This window comes from Oenanthe melanoleuca, chromosome 8, assembly GCF_029582105.1.
Source record: "Oenanthe melanoleuca isolate GR-GAL-2019-014 chromosome 8, OMel1.0, whole genome shotgun sequence".
Classification (NCBI taxonomy): Eukaryota; Metazoa; Chordata; class Aves; order Passeriformes; family Muscicapidae; genus Oenanthe; species Oenanthe melanoleuca.
Window position 1 is genome coordinate 16,288,136 of NC_079342.1, and position 26,784 is coordinate 16,314,919.

The 26,784-nt window shown below is 37.7% G+C and overlaps 1 protein-coding gene across 1 annotated transcript in view; it reads right to left on the reverse strand.

Annotated features, from left to right (window-relative positions):
* The window catches only part of ST6GALNAC3 (ST6 N-acetylgalactosaminide alpha-2,6-sialyltransferase 3), a 210,506-nt gene that overhangs the window by 94,305 nt on the left and 89,417 nt on the right, over positions 1–26,784 (reverse strand). Inside the window, exon 2 of the mRNA XM_056497296.1 lies at positions 18,349–18,543. Within this exon, the coding sequence (XP_056353271.1) occupies positions 18,349–18,543 (195 nt within the window). The remainder of the gene's footprint in view (positions 1–18,348; positions 18,544–26,784) is intronic.

Sequence of the window (26,784 nt, forward strand, 5' to 3'; positions counted from 1 at the left end):
ATAGCACATTTGACTCTAAGTCCAAGAACTAGTTCCGCAAAAAAATACAAACAGTGCTCTAAAGATGATGTCTGCATGGCTTGATGCATAATGCAGACACCTCCTTTGTGACTTCTTGTCACCATAATGATACCTTTTTATTTCAGGTAAAATCTTAGAAAAGGGAAAGAAACTAATTGAGTTATGAGTATCTAGACAGGAAAAGGTGAAAAGAGACTCAGCTTTTCAGGCTTTCTAGTCCTGAATCTATCGCCAGGGTTTGTATTTTGATGCTATTACTAATGCTGAAGATTTCCCAAAAACATCCATGGTCCCTTTGGTACGAAGACAGATCTAGCATGAATAGAAATGTAAGAATGCAGTTTCAGCAGGAAACAAAACTGCTTTAACCCTGCAAGTTCTCAGGGCCAGCCCATGCAGCTGGACAGGTGCTGGTGCAATGAGGTGCCTTCAGGAACGCAGGCTGGCAAGGGTGGCTCCCACTCATCCTGTCTCCCTCCTTCTGCCCCTGGGCTCTGTCAGGTGGGTGAAGGGGACCTGGAGCCTGACAACAGCCACTGAGACATCCAGACATCTCTCCTCAGCCAGGAAGCACAGGGAACACAGCCCTTGCTCAACCCTTGGCCACACTCACACTCAAGTGAGGCCACATTTCAGAACACTGGAGTCCTACATCAGGTAGAGCACTTACATTGCAATCGTGGTGGGACAGCTCAGGAGAACAGCATCACTGAAGCACTGAAATAATTTATTTGTATGCACAAGACAAAAAGTCTCAATAAAGCTTATTTACTCTCCTGTCCCTCATTCTCCCTTCCTAGACTCTCAATTTTTCCATTTCTGTGTTTATTGCTCTTCCGTGATTTTCTGGAAAGTTCCACCTCACACAGGCAGGTAATGCCAAGTAGAAAGCTGCACTTGAAAATCAAAGTGTCTAGCTGCAGATCACAATTTTCCAAAAGAAGTGGCTGAAATAAAATTATTGTTTTAAATGAGGGCCATAGTTACAGACTACTCACACCCACAGGAGGAGAGTCTTATGAACACAAGTCTCATTAAAAGTTGCTTCATCCAGACCATCATCAGCCACAAAGGCCTAGAAATAACATAACAAAGTAAGAAAATATACTGAAAACATAACTTCCAAAAATAATTAAGCAAAGAAAACAAATTCATTACCACTGATGTAAGCCCTTCAAAGCCCTGGCATTCTGAGGTTTCCTGCTCTGCAGCATGATATCCAAGGTTCATTGCAAAGCCCTGTTTATCCAGCTGCATTTCTCAGCAGTTCTACCTAATTAACAGTTTGGCAATGAAGGAGGCAATGGGGGAGCGTATATATGTAAATACACCAAAAATATGCTAGGGAACATTAAATGTGTAAAATCAAGCACTGAAAATTTAGGGAAGTGTCAGAATTAGAGTTGCTGTGCAGCCCTAATTGGGCAACCTTGTGTGCATGCATTATGATACTATCTTTAATTACCCGACCACCTACTATTATTTCCACTGGACCCCTGCCTGCACTGACTGACATAATGAGCAGCTACTCAATGCCTTTGTTTTCTTGTTATTAGTCAATGTGTCCCCATGCCTCATTTATCGAGCATTATTCACCCTGCTCTGAGACTTATTAATTTCTGCTTGGGCTGCCATTCAGCGCCCTCATTAGCTCCTCCCTTCTCAAATACCATTCTAAAGAGAGACAGGAAAAGATTGCATTAGTCCTCTTCAACTAAAGGAGCCTGAGAAATTTAAGTGAAATTTATAATTTAAATTAAGAAGAATACACTGGCATACAGAATCTGAAGCAATTAGAATTCTTTGGTAATTTATATGTTCAAATGGTTTTCATTGACTTGAGCTCTGTGCTTCATAAATCAGACCCAAGGGTCTCAAACTAAGCATTCAGAAAGTAAACACACACAATTAGTAAAAACATGGCTTGATTAGATTGGAATCACATGGAAATTCTGTAACACAGGCAAGAATAGAATACAGCAGTTAGCATTAACACCTGACTGTGACAGCCTTGCCTCCCATTCCTGCAGCATCCTGACTCCTTCACACCTGTTCATTTCTCCAGCAAATGAGGCAGTAGTCCTAGCAATGTCTTTAGACATTTCCACCCAGCACCAAGAATGGTAACATCTGGACAATGAATGAGGCTGAAGTTGGCCCACTCTGCAGAGCCATGAATACAAAGAATTCTGAATCAAAAGTGGACAAGTGATTTTATTTATGGCATTCCCCACCTCCTGAACATTGACTTTGCAATCCTACTAGTATTATGACAGCCTCAAAGGTACAAAAGGATACAAAAAATGCCAAGAAATCTGTTCACAGCATGAGAGTGACACCTGTGCTGTCCAGCAGGGCCAGCGCCTGCCTCTCCTCCACACAGATTTCAGTCATCTCAATTAACTCAGCAGTAATGGCAGCAGCAGAACACCACTCTTTACTTCAGTAGCCACACTATTTTTCCATAATTGTTATTGGGAAAATATTTTTCCAACTAGCTCTAGTGAAAATATTTCCCCCTGACCAACTAATATGACATTAAGAAATAAAATACTCATATTAAAGAAGCATCCAAAATCTTTAGTCTAACAGATAGTCATGTACCAAAATTTATTATGTAAACTAATTAAGTGATATTTATCAAGACTGTGTTCTAAACTGCTTTTTGTGTCATTCATCCACCAGTCTTCCATTTGGCAATACAAATTATTTCCTGGACATACAAGCCCACCACCTCAGAAAGAAGGCAAAATAAAAGTCTGGAGTTTTGGACTCAGGAATCCTGAGCTGTGGTCTGCCCTGCTCCTGACCTGCTTTATGTCTCAGGTAAATGGCAACCTCAAGGTCTCACTGCCAATCAGCAAACCAGAACTGCTTTGCTACGTCAGTGTTATTGGAAAAAAGCCTCCCCAGCTCAAACCTCTCCATGGGTAACTGTATGTGAAGGTGATGTATTCAGCATGGTCCATTTAGTTACAGAATTATGGTGCCTCCTGCAAGAGCCCTATTTGCTCCCTGAACATGGGGATCAGTGCAATGAGGCCCCAGCCCTCCAGTGTGACCCAGCAGGGACTGGGAACAGGCAGGCAGATCAACCCCAGGGAAGCCCAGCGGGGGAAATCTGAGGCATTGGCATGTGCCCCATCACTCAAATTCAAAATTAATTAAAATTTCTTCTTTCAAAGTCCTCTTAACTCGCCGTGGATTTAGCTACCAGTCAGCTCTAGACATTATGCAAGTAAATATAAAGTTCCCATAACAGCATGATGGATAATGCCTGTCTCAGGTGCTCACTTTCTGTGCACAGCAGGTGCTGAGATATTAGAATTGAAAATTCAAAATATTTAAATCTAAAAAGCTATGCAAATAGATGCTCTAGAGGAATGATTCCAAATGAGTATTCAAAAGTATAGAGAGGCCATCTCAATGCTAGTAAAACATAATTAGCAAGTGACATAGCTTTTACTTATTAATTATATTTCTTTTGTACCAATGCTTACAGGAAATACAGCAAAAAAAATTATAATCAGGAAAAATCTTTCCTGATGACAGGTGTTTTCTCTTATTAGCTCTGCAAAACATATGAATCCTGAAAGAACTATATTTTCTTTCAGTTTTGCCTAGCAGTGTGTATAAATAAACACGTTAACTGCCAGGACATAATTTTCAGTATGCTCGTCTTACTTCAGATGTGTGTTTTCTGTTTGGAGCACAGCTGTTCATATTTCCCAACATGAGCTTCAGTGCTGTAAATATCTGATCTATTGAGGGCTACTTTCCTAAACTACTGCACAGGGGCCACATGCACAAATTGTGTTAGTGCTAATGTAAGCTGTGTGCATGCAAATCCATGCACAGCACTCAGAAAACACAGACCACAGACCTTGACCCCAACGCTTTGCCACTGAACCAGAATTGCTCTAGTTAAAGCTGTGACTGTCACATAAATCAGGATTTTTTTCAAAAGGTTTTTATTCAGCTGAAAGAACTCATTCTGGGATAAAATTTAAGTAGCTCATGCTGCAGAACTGCATTAATGAAGCAAATTACTTCCAGCAACCTGGAAAACAAAATATTTTGGAAACTGAAGGTAAGATTATCTGGGTTTATTGCTACATTTTTTTCAACATTTAGAAGTTTGTGCTGTGTTTAGCTCAATTTCATCACTTCTGGATCTCAAAAACAAGTCCTTTGCCTGTCAGCATAACACAGCTGGCAGCACAATTGCCTCTCCACTGGAAGGTCAGGGATTCACATCTCTGACTGAGACATGGGCTTGTGTCCAATGCTGACACTGCAGCAGAGGTTTGGGATGTCTCTGCACAGCTCGAGCTGTCTGCATCCAGAGGAGACACCAGGGCAAGGTCACTGCTGCCCATCAGTGGGGACCACCTGGGTGAAAGGTAACAGCTCCATGGCAATTTTCTCAGCAGTAGGACATAAGCACAAGGGCTTTAAGAAATACTTGCTTCTAAAAAATAGCTTTGGGTATCTGAGAATCTTTGGAAGGAATTGTTAAACAAAATAATAGAAATCCATGAGGCTATCCAAACCTTGCCAACAATATTGCCCTCCTTACTCTGCAAAGCTTTCTTTGTTTAGGAGAGAGGGCAGCCTACTTCTAAGAACAACGAGAGCACAGAGTTCAAATATACATTATTACATTTTGTACAGATGGGGCATATCTTGTACATTTTTAGAACCATGTATTCATGAATTTCCAGTTTTCTGATGGAAAATTTGCAACACTAATTAACAAATTAGGTACATTTCATTCAGTCTGCTGCTTTAGGAAGAGGGGGAAATGCAAGAAATGTGAGCATGGGAAATAAAAGCTATTTCTGAATCATTTTCTCTGAGCAGTCAAGTGGATTCCATGGGTAGTGACAAAAGTGGTGGCTGGTGGCCATCTACCCACTCTGTGCCCTGGCTTTGTGACTACAAGGACAGAATATGATGCACAGTATCTCTTATAGGATAATATGTTGCCTTATTCATTCACATTGAACTAAAGTTGTATTTGACCACAACTGGAAATGAGAAGCAAAACATAATAGATACATAGTAGATAGTGGAATAAAATGAAGCATACAAATAAAATTGCTGCTTCTATAAAAATAAGAAATACACATATACTTAACACCCATCATGGGAAAAATTCCAGTGAAGTTACAATTAGATTTTGAGAGTAATTTCAGCAGCAACCTATTTCACTTCTATAACACTATAATGATTTCATCAGTAACAAATTCTCTAGGTAGTATCACGCTGGAAAGTTTAAGGATGGCACCATTAAATAGCATCCATAATTGTTACAATCAACTACATATTACACAAAAGGGTGCATTTCCAGATGACTGTTAAATGTACCAATTTACCAGATTAGCATTTTGCTGAAAGGAACACTATGAGCCTTCAAGAACCTCTTACCTATGGACCAAAGCTCATGTCAAGTCAATTTTCTGCTGCAAAGACAAACTGGGCATCCTTTCACAATAGAATTTATAGTACAGCAAAAAAACTACTGATTACCATGTACAGTTCTGTTATGGAGGGCAAAACATGGGGGCTTTAAATGCCACTGAGCCCATGGGTAAGCTGATAAGCTGAATATAAACAGATGTTTCCTCACCTTGTCCAGTCTCCTTTGCTCTTACAATTCCTCCATGGAGCTGTGACCTGTGCTTTGCAAAGGCTGACAGGATTTGAGCTGAGAACCTGACAGAACAGGTACCTATTCAACAGGAAAGGAATCTTGCAGACACACACAGAGATTCCACTAAGCATGAGAACCTGAGGTTTCACTTCAAGTTGTAATGGGAGCAAACCTAACAATGCAACCTAGAAACACCCTTGCCCTCTCAAATCACCACAATCATTAAATAATAAACACCACCTCTGTATTAAGCACTTCTAAAAATAATGCTATCTCAAATACAAAACAGTAGAAGAACTCTTGGGCATCCTTAGGTAGATAAATACTTCACTGCACCTAGAAATAACTGATGGCTGTATAGAGAGATATATACTCATACTGGAAAGGAACAAAAAACCTACATTCATGAGTCCTCTAGCAATTTGAAAATTCAGACAGATTTTAAGATGCATTATGCAATAGTATCTACTCACTTGCATCTAACATAGAAATGCCTCTCAGTGATATGTAGTTGCTAAAATTATATTTATGTTTATAAAGATCTTGCCAGACAAACTAGATTTTTCAAAGAAAAACGACATGCTTAGTGAGTGAAGGGAAATTACTAGAGGCATTCTTGCATTTCCTGAAGACTGATAAAAAGACAGATTTTTCATGAATTCAGAATACAGCTTCCTAGATAATTGAACAATTAATCTGAATGTACAAGAAATACAAATGTATATATAAATTAAGTATTCTGAACATAAAATGAAGCTCCAATTTTTTAACAGATCCATTCTGTTACTCCATTATGAAAACTGTTCCTCTAATGAACAAGGACATTAAACTGCAAGAACACTACTGCAGACTGAATGGGGAAAATTATGACCAAAAATCCTATTTTCAAGAATAATTTAAATCACTATAAGATTTCTGATATGGACTGAAACTAACTAAGGAGGAAAACCCCAACAAACCACAAACCAAAAACCAACAAAAAAATGACATTGTCTTTTAGTTCTATATCTTTTTTAATTGGCCTCATATGACACCATATTTGTGATCTTTTCCTTGCTAAATCTGCCTTAATTTTACAAACAATCTTAAGGGGAAAATAAATGGTATTTGCAGAAAGAGTACACAAACATGAGGAAAGTAACATGGTGGGCATTATCCTGGAAAACAATGAAGTGAGTCATCTCATGTGAAAAGATCCAAGACATGTTAGGAAAAATAAATCTAATTTGAAATCTAGAAACAGAGGGACCATGTTATGTCACCTCCTCTCTTCCATTACAGCTCAATCCCATACTGAGCTCTAGGAAACTGAACAGCAAGAAGTGAGGAAAAAGTGTGCTCTTTCTATGGATGATTTAGGAAAAATAAGGAAGCATTTTGCTTGATAACATGGTGATAAAGCTGAAACTGCAAGTGTCCACACACACTGAAAACATGGAAGATCTTTAAAAAAAACAGGAAATAAAGAGATATAAACAGCTGTAATATTTGCCATATCTCAATCTCAGAAAATACTCAAGTGGTACCACATGATCTTCTAAGGGATGTGGGTAAAGGCCCATGAATTGCAGTTATAGCAACAGGCAGGTTAAAACCTGAGATAATGCGGAATATGGGTCAATCACAGCAGGATGATGAATGGCCAATTGGCTTCTTTCAGCTCTAGATTTTATTTTTTGTATATGCAACTATTTAGCACACACTGAAAGTAGCAGAAAAATACATGCATTATTCATGCTATTTGTGGCAGACATGCACTGTAGTTTCAGTGAACAGGACTGGAAGTAATACCAGAGGAAATAGAGACCTTAGAGGAAGACACTAATCTCAGAAAACTCAGAGTGTCACTGTAATTTTTTTTAAGGGTTCTGTTATGGTAATAGTTATGTTTGCAGAAAATTATTTCTGTGCTATTCAGATAAACAGCCTCACAGAGGGCCATTTCTTCCCCAGGAAATGAAGAGTGGATAACACCCACCAGAATAGGAGCAAGCCATTTAAGAGCAAGTGGAGGGAGCTGGTTCCTATGTTATTATCAACAGCCTATACAAAACAAATGATCAAATGATTTAGATTTTACAGCAGAACTTACCTTGCACTGCAGCCAGCAGAGGTGGCAACTAATTTTAAACAGGAAACAATATCATCCCTGTCTATTGCTTGAAAATGACTTCTCATCTACAATTATCTGTCAGTTTTGCCTTCTCATTTTCAGTTATCACCAGCCCCCATACCTACAAAAGTCCTTTCTCCTTGATGCTTATGCTCAGCTCCAAAATAATTTATTAGGAGTTACACATGCTTATCAAAGACAGACAGGATTCATGCAGAAATTAATGGCAGTCTATGGAAGTTGCTATATATCATTATATAATACATGCCAACACTGCTGTCACAGTACGTGGATTGCCTCATCCTTTGTCAATCAGAATGAAGCATTAGTGCACTGCAAAGATTATTTTTGTTGTTGCTCAGACAATAAAGTTCTGACTGTAATACAATGGTAATAAGAGAAAATCTAGCCAGGACAGTAGATTCACAATCATTTTATGAATATAACATTTTAATTTTTGAACATGACCACAAGTAAGTTGATCAGAAAATGTTGCTTGCTCTTTATAAACTTGAATCCTTTACAAGCATGATGATCCTGAAGCAGTGAAGAATATTTTGGTCCACATCAACAGCGGGAGAGAAACTGAGGCAAGCTCGTAAGAGTTCCAGCCTGTTCCTCTGCCCACTCCATTCTGAGTAAAAGAACAACACTAATCATCATTATTTGCCTTACAATAATGTCATCAGTTCCATCCATTGTCACTCATACTGATGGTGACAAGGCACATTCCACACCAAGGGCCAGCTGGAGCAGAAATGACCACGACAGCTCCAGAGTGACCTCACCAGCATGGAGGATCCCAAAGGATGATCCCACTACCTCCAAGGCACTCCTGTGGGACTCTCTGAAGGTCTGCCAATGGAGACAATTAATGAAGAAGCGTCATCTGCTTTGTGTCTGAGAAAAATTGCATTTTTCTGGCTGGTTCAGCCTTGGGAACACTGAAAAGGGCAGTACTCAGCCTCTGGGAACACTGACATGGCTTCAAATAAACTTTTTTTGGGCTCAGTCCATTTGAAAAAGAAGTCATTCTAGTAAGGACACCAGAAAGAAATTTAAAAAAACTCTCATCTGAGACACAATTTTGCCACAGGTTCTCCTGATTTGAAACCTTTTTCCAGATGCTTTTCCAAAGCCTGCTACCAGAAGACTGGATCAATATATTCATCCTGACACCATCAGGAATCCAACCTTGTGCAGAATGCAGCAGTAGGTGGCTTAAGAACAGCCTCTTATCTCTTAAATCTCCAATCTATGCCTTCAAAGCATAAATAGTAATATATTTTGGGGGAAGTGGAAATCTGATGATCTAGTAAAAGAAATTTTTGGCAGTAAAGGGCAAGCCAAACTGGAGGGGAAGCTGAAGAAAAATCAGCAGTTTTGGACTGCATAGACTGGCTCTAAAAAGGAAGAGCTAATAGGAAATAGGATCGACATTACAAATCTTTTACATTTTAGGAATAAGACGACACAAGAAACTGTATTGTAAGCTGGAAAATGTTGATAAATCAATAAAATTAATTACACAAAAAACACCTGAGAACAAAACTGTCATTTATTGATCAATTCCATAAGATGCTGTATGTCATCAAATACAGGGTTGTTGCTTTTACCTAAAGGCCAGACTTTATCCTTCACCTTGGTATTTAATTTCTGTTGTAGGATATTTGCCAGTGCTGATCTAAGCTTTCAGTGTACTGCCCTGGAACTACTTTGGAGTGAGTCCTGTGCATGCAGTCAGGCATTTCATAGGAGTCTGAAGGCATCTGTGTAAAAGCTTAGAAATATGTTTTTTCAACTTGACGCACTCCGGAAATTATATTTTTCTCTTTACAAATGTGAATCCTAGATACCAGCACTGAAACAGGCAGAAGGGAGAGAGGGTGGTAGCATCACTGAACTAGAACCAGGAAAATCAACCCAAACCAACTTGCACTTTGGCTGGTGTAATACTAATACAAAACCCTTGAGTGCTCTTTTCAGTCTCTAAATGGAACAAAGTAGGTTCTGTCCTGTGGAGAAATATTGATCTAAGACTGGCAGCATTTTCATCAATTTCAAATCCAAAACTCTGGGTCCTAACTACAAGAAACTTTTAAAGACAAACTCAAGAAGTGGTACTTCAAAAAATGAAGCTATTAGTTGCAGGAAAGAGGACTTGACTGTATGAAAAGGTAAAGGCATCCCTGGGGTTGGGGATTAAAAAAGAGGATGAAGTCTTGTTATTAAGAGGACAATCCCAAAATCACTCTAGTAATTTCTCTGCTCTCATCTGGGGATTTTCATTTAACACTGTATTTATTCATCTAATGGGCCAACTGCTTTTCTAAGTAACAGGAAACAAAGATTACTGTAATCTCCAACTAGCTCAATATGGAAAATATATCAATTAGAGAGAAATAAAAATAAAGATGGAAGAAAGAAATACTGCAAGTAACACAGAACTTCATTTTTCTCCCTCCCACTCCTCCCCACATTGAATTGGTCTTCTTTCTGGGGTGCAGCTGTTTGGACACCATTTACAATGAACTTTCCAACATTAGTGGGAACACAAATTATTGGTTTAGAGGTAGTTGCAAAATTATTTGTGAGGAGTACACAAAATTTACAGCTTCACTTACAGAAAATGTAGCTCCTTGTAACAGATACCATAAGTCTATTAAGCAGAGCTCTAAAATGCACACACTGCCAGCATAGTAATGCCATTAATGGGCATGAGATTTTTGATACAATATTCATACAGGTCTCTTACAGACCAAATAACACATATTTGATGGTATGGACTAATGTATTCAGCCAGACAAGAGCAACTAACCCAAGAAAAGCAATTATTGCTGGTACAATTTGCATCTGCTCCAAGAGAGTCTCTGAGCTCATTTCTCTCTATGCAGCACTTACAGCATCCACCTGTTCCATCCTGTTTTGAGAGCAGATAGCACAGATTAACAGCTCAAATAAGCATTTAAGGTTCACATTTTTTCCTAACAAAAAGCCTAAGAGGAAAGGCTCATGTGATAGAAACTTTCCACCCACTCAGAGAACAATAAAAAAGACAAAACTCTGTGCTCAATCCGCAGAGCCTCAGAGCAGAACCTGAAGCTGCCAAACACAGGCTGTGACAGATGGCCATGGGAGCAAACTTGGAAAGCAAAGGCTTTCAAGGAAGATGGCTGTGGCTTTAAAGCTAGCTAGTAATTGGCATGGCTGTCAGAGTTAGGAGTGTGCCTCATGAGTGAGTTCTGTGTTTCCATGTGCACCCACACACGCCTGTGCTGGCTGGCATGCAGCTCCCTGCAGGGAAGCATTCATAGCTTTGGGTCAGCTCTGTGCTGGGCATCTCTGCCACAATAGCTGTGCTGGGCAAGAGCTCAAAGAGCTAAACTCACTGATTGCCACAGCCAGCAGGAAGCCCTTGTGTAGGAACGATTATAAGAGCAAAATTCCATTTTTAGTGACTTTTTTTACTCGTGGTGTTTTTTATACACCAGTACAAAGTGTACCTCAGCTGCCATCATTAAATCCAGAACTAGAGACACTGCTGCAACAGACACCTTGAATCTCTGAAAGAAATGGACTCCAGGTATAAACTCAGGAGAGTGACACTGGGCTTCTTTTGATGAAGGCATCCTCATTCTTGCACAGCAGTAGTGGGAGAATATTCAGGAGGAAATGATAGGGCACTGCTCTCCCAGTTGATGAACTGGAACACCAAGGAGACAACTTGCCTGCCACTAATGCAAACCAGCCCAACAGCCCATCCCTCATTTGGCAACCATTACTGACAAAAGCTGAAATCATGTCACAGTAACAGAAGTTCTCATCCAGAGAAAAGTCAGTAAGTTCCTCCTTCCTCCCCTTGACAAGCCTCATCTGCTCATTACATCTTCCTATTTTCCCCAGAGGTTTGGTCTCACTCAAGAAGACATTACACCAAACCTCTCTGCTCTTTCTTTACCAGTCCAAAGAATACTTCATTCAATTTTCTGGTCCACCTGCCATTCAAACTAAAACAAAACACTGCTTACAGAAATGTGCCTATCAAGCCAGCTAACTGCAAAAGTCAGCTTTTCTTCTGTTTTCCAGATGATCTCCAGTCAATTTTCTAGGGGTTGTGTCACTCATTTGGGGAGATGTTTACACTTTTCACATGGAGAACACAACTGGCATCTTCACAATAGGGAGACTAACATTAGCTACTATAACCCTACCCTTCAGCAGCAGTAAAAAATAAAATCCTCAAGAAGGTGGAAGAAATCTCTGAAAATTACATATAACCAAGGTGGATGGCAAATCTTTGATACCAGTAACCTTCTGCAATATAACCTATAAGCTCCATTCAACAGATCAATCCAGCCCACGATTGCATCGTAGACATTTATTTCTACCAGCCCAGGTTCTTTAGGGATTGACTTTTGAAGGCACAGCTCACTGGCTGATAGTAATCTCTTCTCAAGCCCCTTAGTTTTTTTTTTTTTTAAAGCAGAGCTGCCACACAGGCAGCACTGCTTGACTCATCACATTGAGGCTCTGTGTGGAGCAGATTTAATTCCTCTGTATAGAATACTTGATATATTTATCCTGGCACTTGACTTTTTCCTCATGAGACACCATGAGATTCGTGGCAGCTTTAAAAACCTAAGCTAATTCCATATATACAGAAGGAAAATGGCTGAGCTGGCAGGATTTGCTCCACTGAGGACACACATTATCTGTGCTCCCTTCTCTCCTGTAGGTTCATAACGGCCTGAGTGGTTTCAAGTGGACCTTGTAGCTTATTTGGATCATTCTCTCTTCTTCCAAGCCAAAAGAGGGTTGGAAAGAGGAAGAGGGCAGTGAGGATTCTGGTGAGGTCTATTTGTTTAGTGAGATCTATTGCTATAATAAATGTGTTCCTAGAGTTGCTCATTTGGTGGTTGAAGTCCTTGGCAGGAATTTTATTTCTGAGTGCATGCCTATGGCTCCCAGAGCCAGGAATGGGAGCTCTGGTACAATCAGAAAACAGGGCAGGGGAACAGAAACCATCAGCCCACCATATGAATGTCTCTCAAAAGTTTAACATACAATATGATTGTCATTTAAACTGTTATGTAACTAATCCTTCTGCAATACTCCCAAAGAAAATTGTTCCTGAAAATTTATGAAATGGAAGCAGAAAAACATCCAGGAGATACTGCATGTTTGGTTGTACTTTCATTATTATTACTATTATTATTATCATTATCATTATCATTATCATCACATTATTTCTGAATGTAATAGGCTGAAATACTGATTAACTGTGCAACTGATAAAAAAACGTGCCTTAGAAGGGATATAACTGATAAATTACTATGAAACAAATGACCTTTTATTACTAAAATATCCCATAAATTCTTAAGCTGTAACATAGAACAAGATCCCAAAGGAAAAGACGGGATAGAAGTCATCCATGTGTCAGAAATTAAATACTACAGTAGCTTTCTGGCACAGGGAGTTTTGGCTGATGTAGCTTTTTAGCCTCTCTAGGACATTTTTTTCCCAAGAAGAGTATGAAACAAGCATCTCTGGAGTTAGCTGAACACACTGTTCAAGTTCACAGTCTGGTACCTTCTCTTCTCACATGAAACCCAAAGCTGTTCTCCAGTAACACTCCAATATTCTCCACTGACACTTCATAGTGTCCTCTTTGTCCATTACTAAAGAGGCAAAACAAACTTTCCCCAGGTTGGTTGCTAGCTTTACATTTTTTATAATATTTCTTATAAAATTTCAGCCTTTTTGAAATTTTTTTTTTATTTCCCATATCGGGAGAGGAAAGCATATGAATATTTTTAACATCCCATTCTTTGCTTTCCTTATGCATTGTTTGATTTAGTTTTTCAAGTGTTGTAAGAAGGTGGTGTCTCATGGCTGGTGTGGATCCATCTAATGATTACTTACAACATGTTGACAAGTGTGGTTTTGCTATTGTTGAGATTGTAGGTGCCTTATCTTACAGCCAGAGACCACATCACAGCCCATATTTCTGCATGTTATGTTAGTTTTTCTCTACATTTCAGGTAAGTTTGAAGTGCACTTAAATTATTGTGCTTGAAAAAGAATAATAAAAAGGACAACACAAACACATATAAGGTCTGTAGCCTCCTGTTAATATTCATATCTGGGGTATTTCATTTGTGGAAACCACCACTCATTTCAGCCAAGTTCTACTACAGAACTTCTGGCAAAAAGGGGAAAAAAAAAAAGAACCAGATTTAGGCAGTCCAGTCACTAATGTTTGTAGCTGTGTGTGCCACAAATGGTGAGCAATTAATGCTTGTACCCAGGTCTGTTCAGGCTGGGGACAAAATGGTATAGAATAACATGATACAAATGTATTTCTTCAATATCCATACAGTACTGATGAGATTTTCAGTTATGACAGGATTTTTAAAAAGTCTTAAGTGCTACAATGCACATTCTTTTCATCTAGTGCTCATCACTGTAATGCAAGATTTTTCAGTGTTCATGAGACAAAGGCTCTTTGCTCCCTCAGAATTCATTTAGAGGAAGCCATTAGCTCTCACAGTTGCAGTTTAATGTAGGGATTTTAGGTCATCTCAGAACTTACCCTTTTCCAAGAACAGTTTTAATCTTTGTTCAGTACTTGAATATACTTTTATAATTATGCTTCAAGTGTTATTGCAGCCATATTTCAGATTTTACGTATGCAGGAAAATGCTATATTATTTTAATACTGACGGTAGAGTAAAAATCTATTCAATATTCACCTTTCAGGAAGCACAATCAAATATCCAAGAACACTATTAGACTTGCCTAGCATAAAGTTTCAAACTGCTAATGGATTTTAAATTGATGTCATAATGCTGCAATTTAAATACATGATGTTCATTAATTTTGCCAGAACTCTTTGTAGAGTAGGAGTGGTATGAAAGAAGGAGGAAGGTTATATTTTTTTCTATCTGCTTCTTTTTACCTGCTTCCCCATTTTTGATATACAAAAAGAGACATTACATCAGCTTGACATGGCTGGGGGTGAAGTTTATTCCAATAAGTTTCAATAGGGTATCTATGGTGGAGTATCAATTTAACACTTTCTATGAAAAAAATCACCAGAAATAGGATAAAACCAACTAACACATGATAGGCATGACATTTCCTAAAGACAGATTTCATGGGACCTCTCACCAGAAATCCATAGGCACAAAGTGGAGGAAATAAGGGAAAGAAAGGTCATCTTCTTTATACACCTCCTTCTCACTGAAAGGTCAAAATTCATGTATTGAGGGAGACAGCAATATTGCAAAACAGGCACAGTTTCCCACAAATCTCAAGTAGTCACCCTAGATGTGGATATTGAAAAGGGAAAAGAGCACATCATGGAAGTCTACTACAAGGTTCCCCTTTCCTACTGAGGGGAGTGAGGGTGGGCTCTGGATGCAAATTTTCTAGGTGAAGAATCCTTGATTTTAGAAATATCTCCAAAGTGAAACTAAAATGTGTCTAGACATAATGGCCCAGTATATACAACACTTCACATCTATTTGTATTTCAAATCTAATATATTTACTGTACATAAAGACAGTTTTTCCAAAGCTGTTGCTATGGCTACAAATCAAGGAAACCATAGCAACAACCCTGTATTATATACAGCCTTAATTGCAGATTAAGTTATGTCCTTCTTTGCATTTTATATTAAATATCCCAATACAATCTAGTTCTAGGAATCTCAATTTTTTTCATACTCTTTAATAATAGGAAATCTATAATATTACAGTGTGAAGTCAAATACACAACACCTTGAAAAATGTCTTTACAGCATTATTCTGATCATATCTAATAACAACCACATCATTGGTTTTTACTTGAGATAAACACTAATGTTCATATCATTGTATTTCCTGATCTTTTTTTAACACAAATGATTGATTACTACCATTTTAACCAAGTAATTGATTTTCCATAAGATTTTTCAAGTCTCATCCCACTCAGCCTTACCCCCAAAAAAACAGCTCCTCCTAACTCAAACTTTTATTGCTATAGAAAAGTTTGTGAGGTTGGACCTTTTTTGGTCTGGTTTGGTTTTGCCTTTTCTTCAGAAAGTAAGTGTGCAATAGAGAGACAGGAAAGGCAGAGAAGTAGTTCATTCTAGATTTTCTAGCTTCCCTGTCACTTCAGATGGGTTGGTGGCAAATTACCCTAATTCCTCAGGTTTGTTGACCTTGTACATTAAGTACACAAAGGAGATGGCATGCAGCCAGACCTTGGAGTGCAGCCTGAGAGGAACAGGTACAGGAGAACAGAGAACAAACGTGAAGAAAAGAAGAAGGATGCCAGAAGTGGCTGAGGAACAGTGGGAGTGCTGCTAGCAGACAGCAGGAGACACCAGTGGGGAGACAGGATTCAAAGGACAATTCAGGAGAATATGAGCACATTCAACAGGTGCAAAAAGTTTCCCTCAATAAAAGAGAAGAGGCCAAAATTCACATCTTTAAAAGCCTTCTCTCCTATCTTCCCTTCCATCACTTTATTTTCTGATAATTCATTGTGGTATTGTTTCCTCACACCATTTGGTCCTTGATGAGACATCACGTGCCCAATTTTGCAAAAAACTTGGCCATATATGTTTGGGGCATTAGATTGTATCACAGAGTAGACTTTTCTGCTCATCATACACACCACAGCAGCACGAAAAAAACTAGAAAATATCTTAACTTCATGAAATGAGCAGAAATTCAACATATTTGACACAATAAGAAATTAATAATTGAGAATTTCTGGCTATATTAATACAAATAGTACACAAATGCTTATATGACAAAGCAATACGTGTTCTAAAAAACATAGTCTGAGAAAGCTACAAGTGTGAGTTAGGAACATGAGCTATGCAAAAGCTTTTCACATGAGCATCACAACAAAAGTTCCCTCACACAGGGAACAATTAAGTCAAAAGTTAGTGCATTTACAACAAACAAGCCATGCTCAGGTTCTTTGTTATCATTTTAATTAGCAAATATTAATGTAATCTGAAAATACAACAGGGAAAACAACTAAAATTACTAAGTTTAAGGAGTGCTTCATGACCTAAGCTAAACTGAGACAAATGTCTTAGGAATCAATATCGGTCACCAGTTTCAGGACATTCATTTCCATTTACTGTTAGAACTTCCAAGCGTGTTATCAAATTTAAGAATGAATTAAGGCCCTCACAAACTATTTCTAACCTCTGATGAAGGCACTGGTGAATAAAAATGGATTAGCATGCTCCTCTCCTCTGCAGTTATCAGTTCAGACTGATAGTGATCGAGTGACCGTGGCAGCTCTGCCTCATTCAGATTCCACACCTGCCACTGTGGCAGCAGCCCAGGGACATGCAGAACATGCTGCCCTCTCATTTCTAGAGGGATGAAATCTCCTGAAGTTCTCCTTTCAAGTGCTTGTCCTTTTTCTGCTTTATAGATAATGTAGCCTCCAAAATAGTGCTGCATCTTACAGGAACAATGCTTAAAAGCTATATGCATTTAAAAGAAGTTGCCTCCTAAAAACTGCCTCTCTCTCATTCTGATTTTCATATTTAACCCACTAAAAGTAGCATAATAACTAACTTGTCCAATACAGGACTAAATATAATGAAGTGGTAAAGAATTTTCATTCTCTGTAAAAGCTGTTATGTTAATGAATTTCACTCATTAGTAACTGTAATTTTATAGGAAAAAGTAACTAGCAGTGGAAGTCTGATAGTATTTCTCATGACTAACAGTGCTATAACTGATCACAAACTATAGAAAGAGTTCATTTTTTATGTTACCTTATTTTGAAAGTTTCCATTTTACAAATACTACAAAGAGAGAGAGGGGAAGTCTGAAGAAAATGCACCACCACCACCAAAACCCAACAGTTGGCTGTAGAAATTTTGACAACTAAGATACTTTAAATCAGAAGTCTCTGTAAAACCTAATTTCATCAGACAAGTATTTTTATCACACAGTAACTATTTTGCAAAGCAGGTACACATCCATGAGTTTTAAAGTACAGAATGCAAATACATACCTTGCTTTGAAATAGCTATCAAGTGTTAATGCAATACTTCCAGAAAAATCCAGTAAACCTCTAGCTCTATATATTTCCTAGACTCACATATGCTTATTTCACAAATCACTCCCTTTTCCTCTTTCATGCCTCTTTTCTTCTTTAGGAAGCCCAGGCAAAATGAAACATTTTTAGGACCTTATTACAACAAACATAAGAAAATTTCCTTTTACATTAGAGGGATTGAAGGATCAAAATTAATCTGAAAGATTTTCTTGTTTGAATAAACAAGTTTTCACTCAGTCGAGGATGATTTTGAGGCCAGTTCACTGCCCTCTCCACTGCAGACATGACAGACATTTTAAAAATTTCAAAGGTCATTTAAGTGGTAGCAGACTTCTAAAATAGCCTTTGCTCAGAAACACTATTGTTCAGTTTTTACACTGAACAAGGCAGGTTGTAAAAAAGCATTAGATGGGATCAGAGAAAAAGAAATCTACTGGTCCATTTTGGTCCATTTTGCCAGGCTGTTAAAACCAGGTCTTACCTCTTGTGTTTTTACATTTATATATCCATAATGAGTTTTCAGAGGCTGCCTTTGGCCATTAGAAAACGGGATCCACTTGACTCTGGTTTGTCCAAAGCAGTTCAGGATCAAAGGGAAAGTTACTTCATTTGTGAGACGAACAATGATCAGACAGAGGAATGCTGCAATGAAACTTACAGCAACAATGGATTTTCTCTGTAATGAAAAGAAGAAAGGAAATAAATTATTAAGATTGAGAGTCAGTTTTAATAAAAAAATACATATCTTCAATTGAAGGATGAAGGAAAAACACTTGAGAAAGCTTTATGTGAAATTATTCCTCTGGTAGTCACCTTGCTGCAGGAGCACAAGGAGACAGCTGACTGGATTGTTTTATTTCAATAAATTTGCATTTCAGAGGTTTGCAGAGTTTCTTTTAGAACTGGCTGCAAATGAGTCAGTTTTGCTCACAAAAAAAAAAAAAAAAAAAAAAGTACCTTTTAAGGTTCAAAAAACATCCATCAACTTTAACTTTTATTTGCATTTGGAATAAAGATTTTATGTAAATATCCACGCCAAACTCCTCACTCAAAATCATCTGTTTTCTATGGATGACAATACACAAAAGGAAAATGCCTCCTGCAGTGACACCACACAAAGTTTACTGGGAAGATTACCATCACTACAGATCATTCCATGCAACAGAATTCATGCTCTAACTTTAAATACTTTAGGATAGGATAAATTGTTGATGAAGTCAGCACCACATCCTGTCTTATTCCAGGTTCATGAATTTACAAAGTAAACATTATTATTTCAGACAAGATGACCCCCATTGTTACCAATTCAACCAATCTGAAGCCTGTGTCTAATTAGTCCTTTCCTTCTGCCTCTACCCCATCCAGTCAGTTGGACTGGAGAATGTAATCACAGATCACAGCTTTTCCCCTGGGTAACCCCCAGTCTGCAGGTGAAAAACTTGTTAGAAAGTAGGATGTTCTCCTTATTTTTAGCTATTTTTTTAAATACCACAATCAATTACTTCTAGACAAATTACTTATGGACAAACATGTCAGTTTGTGTGTGTAAAGATTCTAGATACGATACCCTATCAAAAAGATTATTTTCACATTTTCCCTGAGGGAATGAAACAATTATCATTTACAGGTGTTTCTACTGTACTTTAATTACATTCTAGGTTTACCTAATTTGCTACTGTTTAATTAGTCTACTGAAGGTAATTCTATCATTCTAAACAGTAACATTTACAGAAAATACAGCAAAAAGAATCATTTGCCTAAGGGCCTCTACATAAGTGTGCAATTACACTTAATGCTGGATGACAGAATGTGATCACCCCAATTCCCATCTACAAATACCACCACCTAAGCAGCACAGAGCAGATTTAGCACCACTTATTTTACATGATGGCAATAAGATCACGTGGTAAAGATGCCATGGTTAAAGGCAAGCTCTCATTGCACCTGATCAGAAGAATCTGTTTGCACAACAGTGAGAATCACGAGCCCACAGCAAATTGGAAGGGATGTTACAATATTCCCACAAACAGGAGTTAACAACAAATAATCCATTGCAAGGGTCAATTGCATGGCTCTGTGTTCTTATGTACTGGGAGGTTACAATTTATAAGATAAAAGCAGTGAGAGACTGGGCTGGAAAGCTTGGGTGAACGAGGTCACAGTGAGGAGAAAAGGAAGAGGAGGATGAAGAAGTATTGTGGCAGTGTGATTCAGTGAGGAACCTCAGTCAGCTAATGGCTGTGCAGTGTAAAATTAAACCCAGCAAATCTTCTGAGGGCAGCACAGCAGCCACACAACCCAATCTCAGCTTTCAGAATTCATGGAAGCCACTGCACTTTTCATCATCTGCATTATAACAGATTTACATTAAATTGCAATAAAATGGCTGGGGAGCACTTCTGTGTCACTTCTCTTTGTAGCAGATGGAGTCAGAAACATTTAGCTATATATCAGAGCCTTGTAAGTGCTAAGAGCAGCCAAGATGTGCAGTGCAAGTGATAATCATAAAGCAATGAGAGGGAGCATGGATTAGTCATATTATTTATTGCAAATCAGAATCAGAGTATTGCAAATATTTAAAGGGGAATTGAGATCTTGTTCCACTACATAAGCATGTTTCAATCAAAATATCCACAGCAGGAAGCAAGATTGCTTGTATGATGCTACTACCTGATTTCCACATATCCTATCTTCCTGCTTTATTGAATACCACTTTTTACTTCCTTTATTTTGTGCAGATCTATTCTGAACTTGAAAACAGTGCAATCAGCTTTATGTGCTTCTCACACAGAGTTGTTCTAAAAAGCGCTTGCCCTGAGAAGAATTCAGATTTTGTAGCTGAATTTCTTGGCTTTCATTAGGAAGCCACTTGATTTTCATATTTCTTTTCTTTAAATGCACTGTATTACCAGAGGAAACAAAAATTCAGGCCTTTTGTTTTTTTTATGTAAGAAAATATTGTTTGAAAAGGAAAACAGCACAGATTTTTCTCTGTGCTTAGCCAGAAAGAATCTGCACTAACAAAAACATTCAAATGAGAGAAAGGAATTTTTACAACAGAATAGAATTAAGGCATCTGTTGAAATTGTTTTGGAAAAAAAAAAATCTAGCCATATGCAAACATAATGGTTAAGTACCAACTTGTATGAAGGATGTTTGTATTAAGTATTCAGTCCCCCTGAAATTTTTGTTGAAGGCATGAGATCCAACAATAGGAATTCTCTGTGGGAAAGACTACTACAAATTAGCATTTCAGTGGCTCTGTAAATTTCACTGTAAGAATACTGAAAAACACCACAGCAAACATAATTTTCGCCTTCTTAAAGCACCAAGTAAAGAAATCTGCTCAGTGGCCATGAGTATTCTACAAGGCACTTCTAAAAGTAATTTGGTTCCCTTAAGTCCCTACATTCTTTACCTGCTATTAAAAACACAAACAAAACAACAACAAAACAACCAACCCCAGGTGCTATTTGTCATTAACTGCTTCTTGTAAAATCTCCTTTACTGCAGATAAATGGATTTTGTTATTGGTCCTCTGATAAAACTTAAAATTTAGCATTTGAGAATTCAGAAATTCTACATGTCATTAGGATATGACAGAGAAGTCTGAAGCTATACACAGGGATGAATACCAAATTGTCATTTGTCTCGAAATTTGTCTGCATCAACATTTTAAATACTCACACATCCTACCATTTGGGAGAGCTAAACCAACACTAATTAGTAAATCTACAGAGAAACAAATCTTATTCCTTCTTAATTTTCAGTTCTCATGAATGCAAATTGTCTCTTAACAAAAGAAATGTTTCTCTAACATGGACATATCCTGTGCATAAATCTCAATCAATCCTTTTTGTTTTTTTAACTAATCTAATGTAGACATTTTAATATTGACAACATTTACATAAGAAATGTATATTCAGTTATAAACATCTTTTAAATGTTTCCCATTTTTCACATACTCAGTGAGGAGTACACAGTAGGACATGTTAAAGAGTTTCTTAGCTGGATGACTTGCATGGTATATCAGCTTCTGTTACATTTTATTTCAGTCACTATAGTACCTAGCCTAGATGGCAGTGGCAAGAACAAAATTACCTTTCTCATGAATACAGGGTCCTATAGCAAAAGAGTGAAGAAGTTCACCTTTTGTTAATGAGACTAAGTCTACCCACAGGTTCATTCCTAGTTAAAAAAAAAAAAAAAAACAAAACAAAAAAACAAACAAACAAACAAAAAAAAAAAAAAAACAACAAAAACAAAACAAAAAAAACGTGGTAGAATAGGAACAACTTCAGATCAGAGTACAAGAACTGCAATACCTCAGACCCCATCGGGTCAGAAGCATTCACTAGGACTAAAGAGTTTCTTCAATTCTTTTTACTCCATCCCTACAACAGCATCTTCCCACTTTTGGTGTCAGTTATTTCTCAGACACCAAGCTCATTCTGTCTAGTATGTATATCAAAATCAATAACTAGTAGGCATGAATCACATTCAATTTTATCTAGGTTGTTAAAGAATTGAAATAAAAACAGGAGTGTCATACTACTCTGCTGGATAGAATTTAATTAGAAACTTCATGGGAATACAACAATAACTACTTTCAAGGGTAGACATATATGTATTTGGAAACATGGTCTCTAGCACAATTTATATGCTTCTTATTATCTAGTTTTGGCTAATTACCAGTGCCTGGGTGATTCATTAGTTTCAGTTTGGCAGGATCTTGATAGTCTGAACAAGTTTTAGTCATATTTTTCTTTCATCATCTGTTAAGAAGTGTGAGATGACAAGATCTTTTCTTTATAGTTCAATAATGCCTGACAGAATAATAAGACACAAACATTTTTTGTACTGTATACAGTTGTCTAGGAGGGAGGGAGAGAGGAAGTATTTCCAGCATAGGAAGATAATTTCTTAAGTTGTAAATTTTACTGAGATCTGTATTAAGTATCTTTATTCTGCTTTCTAGCCAGAGCACAACACCCTGCCACTTGGCATGCATTATATGGCAAAGACTATCAAACCACTTCACAAGCAGAATAAATCCCCATCCTAGTGAGTTTCACAGTAAAACCCATTTCACAGGTGCATAAACTGAGGTTGAAACCAACTTCCCTAAGATCACAAAGAACTCAACAGAAGATGATTTTTACTCAACTCCTAAACTTTCATTCCAAAACTGCTTTGATTTCAGGCTTATTGTTTCTATCGCAAGTAACTGCCTGAATTTGTTAAAAGACAAAATTGAACATGATATTATGGAAGATTCCAGTAAAGAACCCTAGGAACCATGCCCCAAACAGTAACTGCAAATAAGCCTTTTTTCATAAATTGATTTTCTTCAATACTCATTCTCTCTTTTATTTTATAAATACTTGACAGCACCAAGCTTGGAAGGACAAATGAAAGGTAAAGACTTGTGTGATGGCTTTGGGTCTCTTAGATGACACAATATGCAGTAATATTGTATTATTTTCACAATACCTACCTTTATGGGCACAGCCAGTAACTCAATCACTTTTTTAATATCTCTGCACATCATACTACTTTCATTATAGGACCGATGCAGGGTTTCAGTTTTTACTCAAGTATAACAGCATTTGAAAACAATAATGGCTACACTTACTGAATTTGTTTCATTGTGTAGACCACTATATGTAAAAAATAGTTTTATTTAATTTTCTCTTTTATAGTCTTGAGCATCCCATTTAAAAGCTACTTTCTATTACAACAGAGCATTAAATGAAATTCTTTCAGCACTCTAGTTCAGTATACCTTACTGATTTCCCTGGTATTGGAAAAAAAGGTGCCTTCAGCTACTTCTTTTTTCCTGAAACTCCCTCTAACAGGGCTGCTGAATAGATAGTCAAGCACAGGTCCTAGAGTTTTCAAACTGAGTAAGATTATATAGCAAAGATCCTTCTAGAAACAGTCATATGTCAAACATCATTTGCATAAAATCAGCAGCTGAAGATTTACTTTCTTCTCTTCCAGATGTGAAAGTTAACCTGAATATGTTCAAAGACTCCACAGGAGATTGCTGTCAGTGTTTCTCTCTCAGGAGGAGAGAAGAACAAAGCTGGTAGGGGTTATATCACCAGTAAGATCTAGTTTGAGTTAAAAAACCAGATTAAAATTAAGATTAAAGCAACGGGGTTTTTTGTTGTTTTGTTTCTGGAAAAGGACATCTTTGCTAAACTGGAATGCAAGCAGCCAGGAAGCTGAAAATAAGAGCAAAAATGAAGTTCAGTGATGAAGAAGTAACACAGAAAATGCAGGGTACCTAAAAATAGGTGGTCACAATGAAAGAAACATGTGAGTTTTATCCTGAAAAGTGTTTCAAGTAAGAAGGCACCCTGAATCAGAACTGTGTCTGAGGACTGTGCTGTTTAAACAGGCATGAATAGAAGACACATTACTTCCTGCACACCTTCTCTGCAGGAGCTCTGGCCTTCTCTATGGCTAAGACAGCTTGAGGGCTCTCAAAACACAGCTCATTGTACCTCTTGTGTTGTTGTCATTTGTTACATAATTCAGTTTTTATGATGATTCATAATTCACAGGTGGTGTGTCTAGGTTCATAGCTGATGAAACAGCAGCAGTCTGTATTAAAAACCTTATATGAGATAATCCTCCTACATGTAAACTCCTTTTATTAGTTTCAGGTAACTGCACAACTTTATTACATGCAGCATTCCCATCAGAAAGAACACACTTATTTAGGAAATAATGTAAGGTGAAGAACTTTCAAGTTTCAAGGGGTAATTGTTGAAGTATTTTGAAGACCTTCCCTATGCTGTCATGCAAAAGAAGCTACCACATTTGAAAAGCCCCAGTGACTCTGAGCCCTTCGAATTGCAAAGCATTGCCAGATTTCAGGAATTATTTTGTGTCACTATTCCTTCTTGCCCTAAACTCAAAGCCTGATAAGTAGGAGCATTTATTTTTCTGGAGATATTCTTATCCCTTCAGGCTTTCCAGCACTTTGAGCTCCCCATATCCTACAGTTCCTGCTATTCATTTCATGCTCACTCAAAGCTGGATCTGTACTTCCCTCAGCAGTCTACTCCTAGCCCAGGGTTCCCTATGCAAACAGCCCCACTCCACCAGGCACAAACACATCATTAGCACAGCACAAGGTCACACTACCACCAAAGCAACCTAAACTTCTGAGCAAGGCCTGCCTTTGGCTAGTCTGCTACTTGATTTTATACTGCAGCTGAAAGCTGCCCAGTAATTTAAAAGATCTATCCCCATAAAATCCCCATGGCAGCAAAGCACACTTTAAATAAGGTTGTTGATTTTTCATTCTATAAGATCTGTTAAGAATATTTAATCTAAAACTCCAGTTACTGATTCACTGATGTCCTTCACAACCTAGGGTGAACTTCATCAGTAGATGTAGATGCATATTATATAAACACTAATGTAGTCACTGCATGATAAAGTAGAATTAAAAAGGAGAAAAAAAGAAAAGCCTCTGCAGTACAGCTCTCAAATGGTGATTTTTATTTTTTTTTCTGGTGCTGGATTATTGCCCAGCTCCTCTTATCAATACCTTGGCAAGCTTTCTGACACACACAGGCTGACATACGCTTCCCTATAATAGAACTGCTGGTACAAGAATTTGTGATCTTTCAACCTGGCAGTTGGTTGTTACTACTTATTGAAGTAGTACCTGATTGTAGCTATTTTTCACCTGCTGAGAAAAGTTCAAAGGAAAAAAACCACCCATATGTGAGTATTAACTCTTATCCTGCCAGATATACCTCACTTAGACGACCTCTCTTTCTCCTCCACAGAAATTTGTAAAGACTCACGATTGGCAACATCCTAAGACTGAATCTGTAACAGAGGGATTTTCACAAACTCTCTGAAAGGCACTCTATAGCTGCCATTTTCATGACAATCCCTTTCAAAAAGTTATTTCTTTCCACCAGAAATAGACTAAAAATGTATAAACCTATAGAAAAACAACAACAAAAAGCCCCACAAATATATCAAGAAAGATTCTTGGAATAAAATACCAGCAGACTTCTGGTCAGCAAATCTTTATATTTGAAAAAAAAAAAAAAAAATGTAGTTATTAAAATCTTTTACATTTCTTTGCTATTTTGAATGAAATACCAGAAATACTCAATTTCGTGTTTAAAAAACTCACAGGAAATTTAATGTGATGGCTTTTAAAGTGAAAGTGAGATAAATTCAATTTTTGCTCTCAGCAGTAAAATCATTAGTGTGATTGGTATGCAGCAGGAGGAATGGATGTTAATCACATACCTATATGTTTAGTAAATACTACACTGGGATGTAACCTCTGGAAGTACTAACTTCTAGAAAAGAAAGAAAATAATCAGACAAATAAAATTAAACACTTGACAGCAGCCCAGAGGCAGAAGAAATGAAAGTAAATAAAATGTTGTAACAACCCCATATTCTCAGGCTGCACATCTGTGAAGAAAATGCCTTTTGCTGGAAACCTTCACTTGCCTGCAGCTCACTTCTGCCTGTGGGGGAAAGTTTATGCTACAGAGCAAAAACTGCATAACCAGAAATTCACACAAATGAATTGTAATTGCCTACCACCATCTGGATAAGCCCAGACTTTCTCCATTGAATTTTCTTCTGTAAAGATCCCTGACTGCCATGCTGGACTTCAAATTAACAAAAAATTGACACCATGCCTCTGTTTCCTTCTAAAAGCCATTTAACATTGGAAGACAAAGGAGATCTTGCCCAGCCTGTTACTTGGCAGGACTCTTTACACCAGCTTCATCCCACACTATTCTTTGGGAGGACAGCACTTTTGGAAAGTTCTTCTGGGTGTTCTCACTGCCAGTCTATGCAATGCACCTGCTGTTTATAAGCACAAAAAGAAAAACAGAAGCAGAGGATCATTACTGATTTT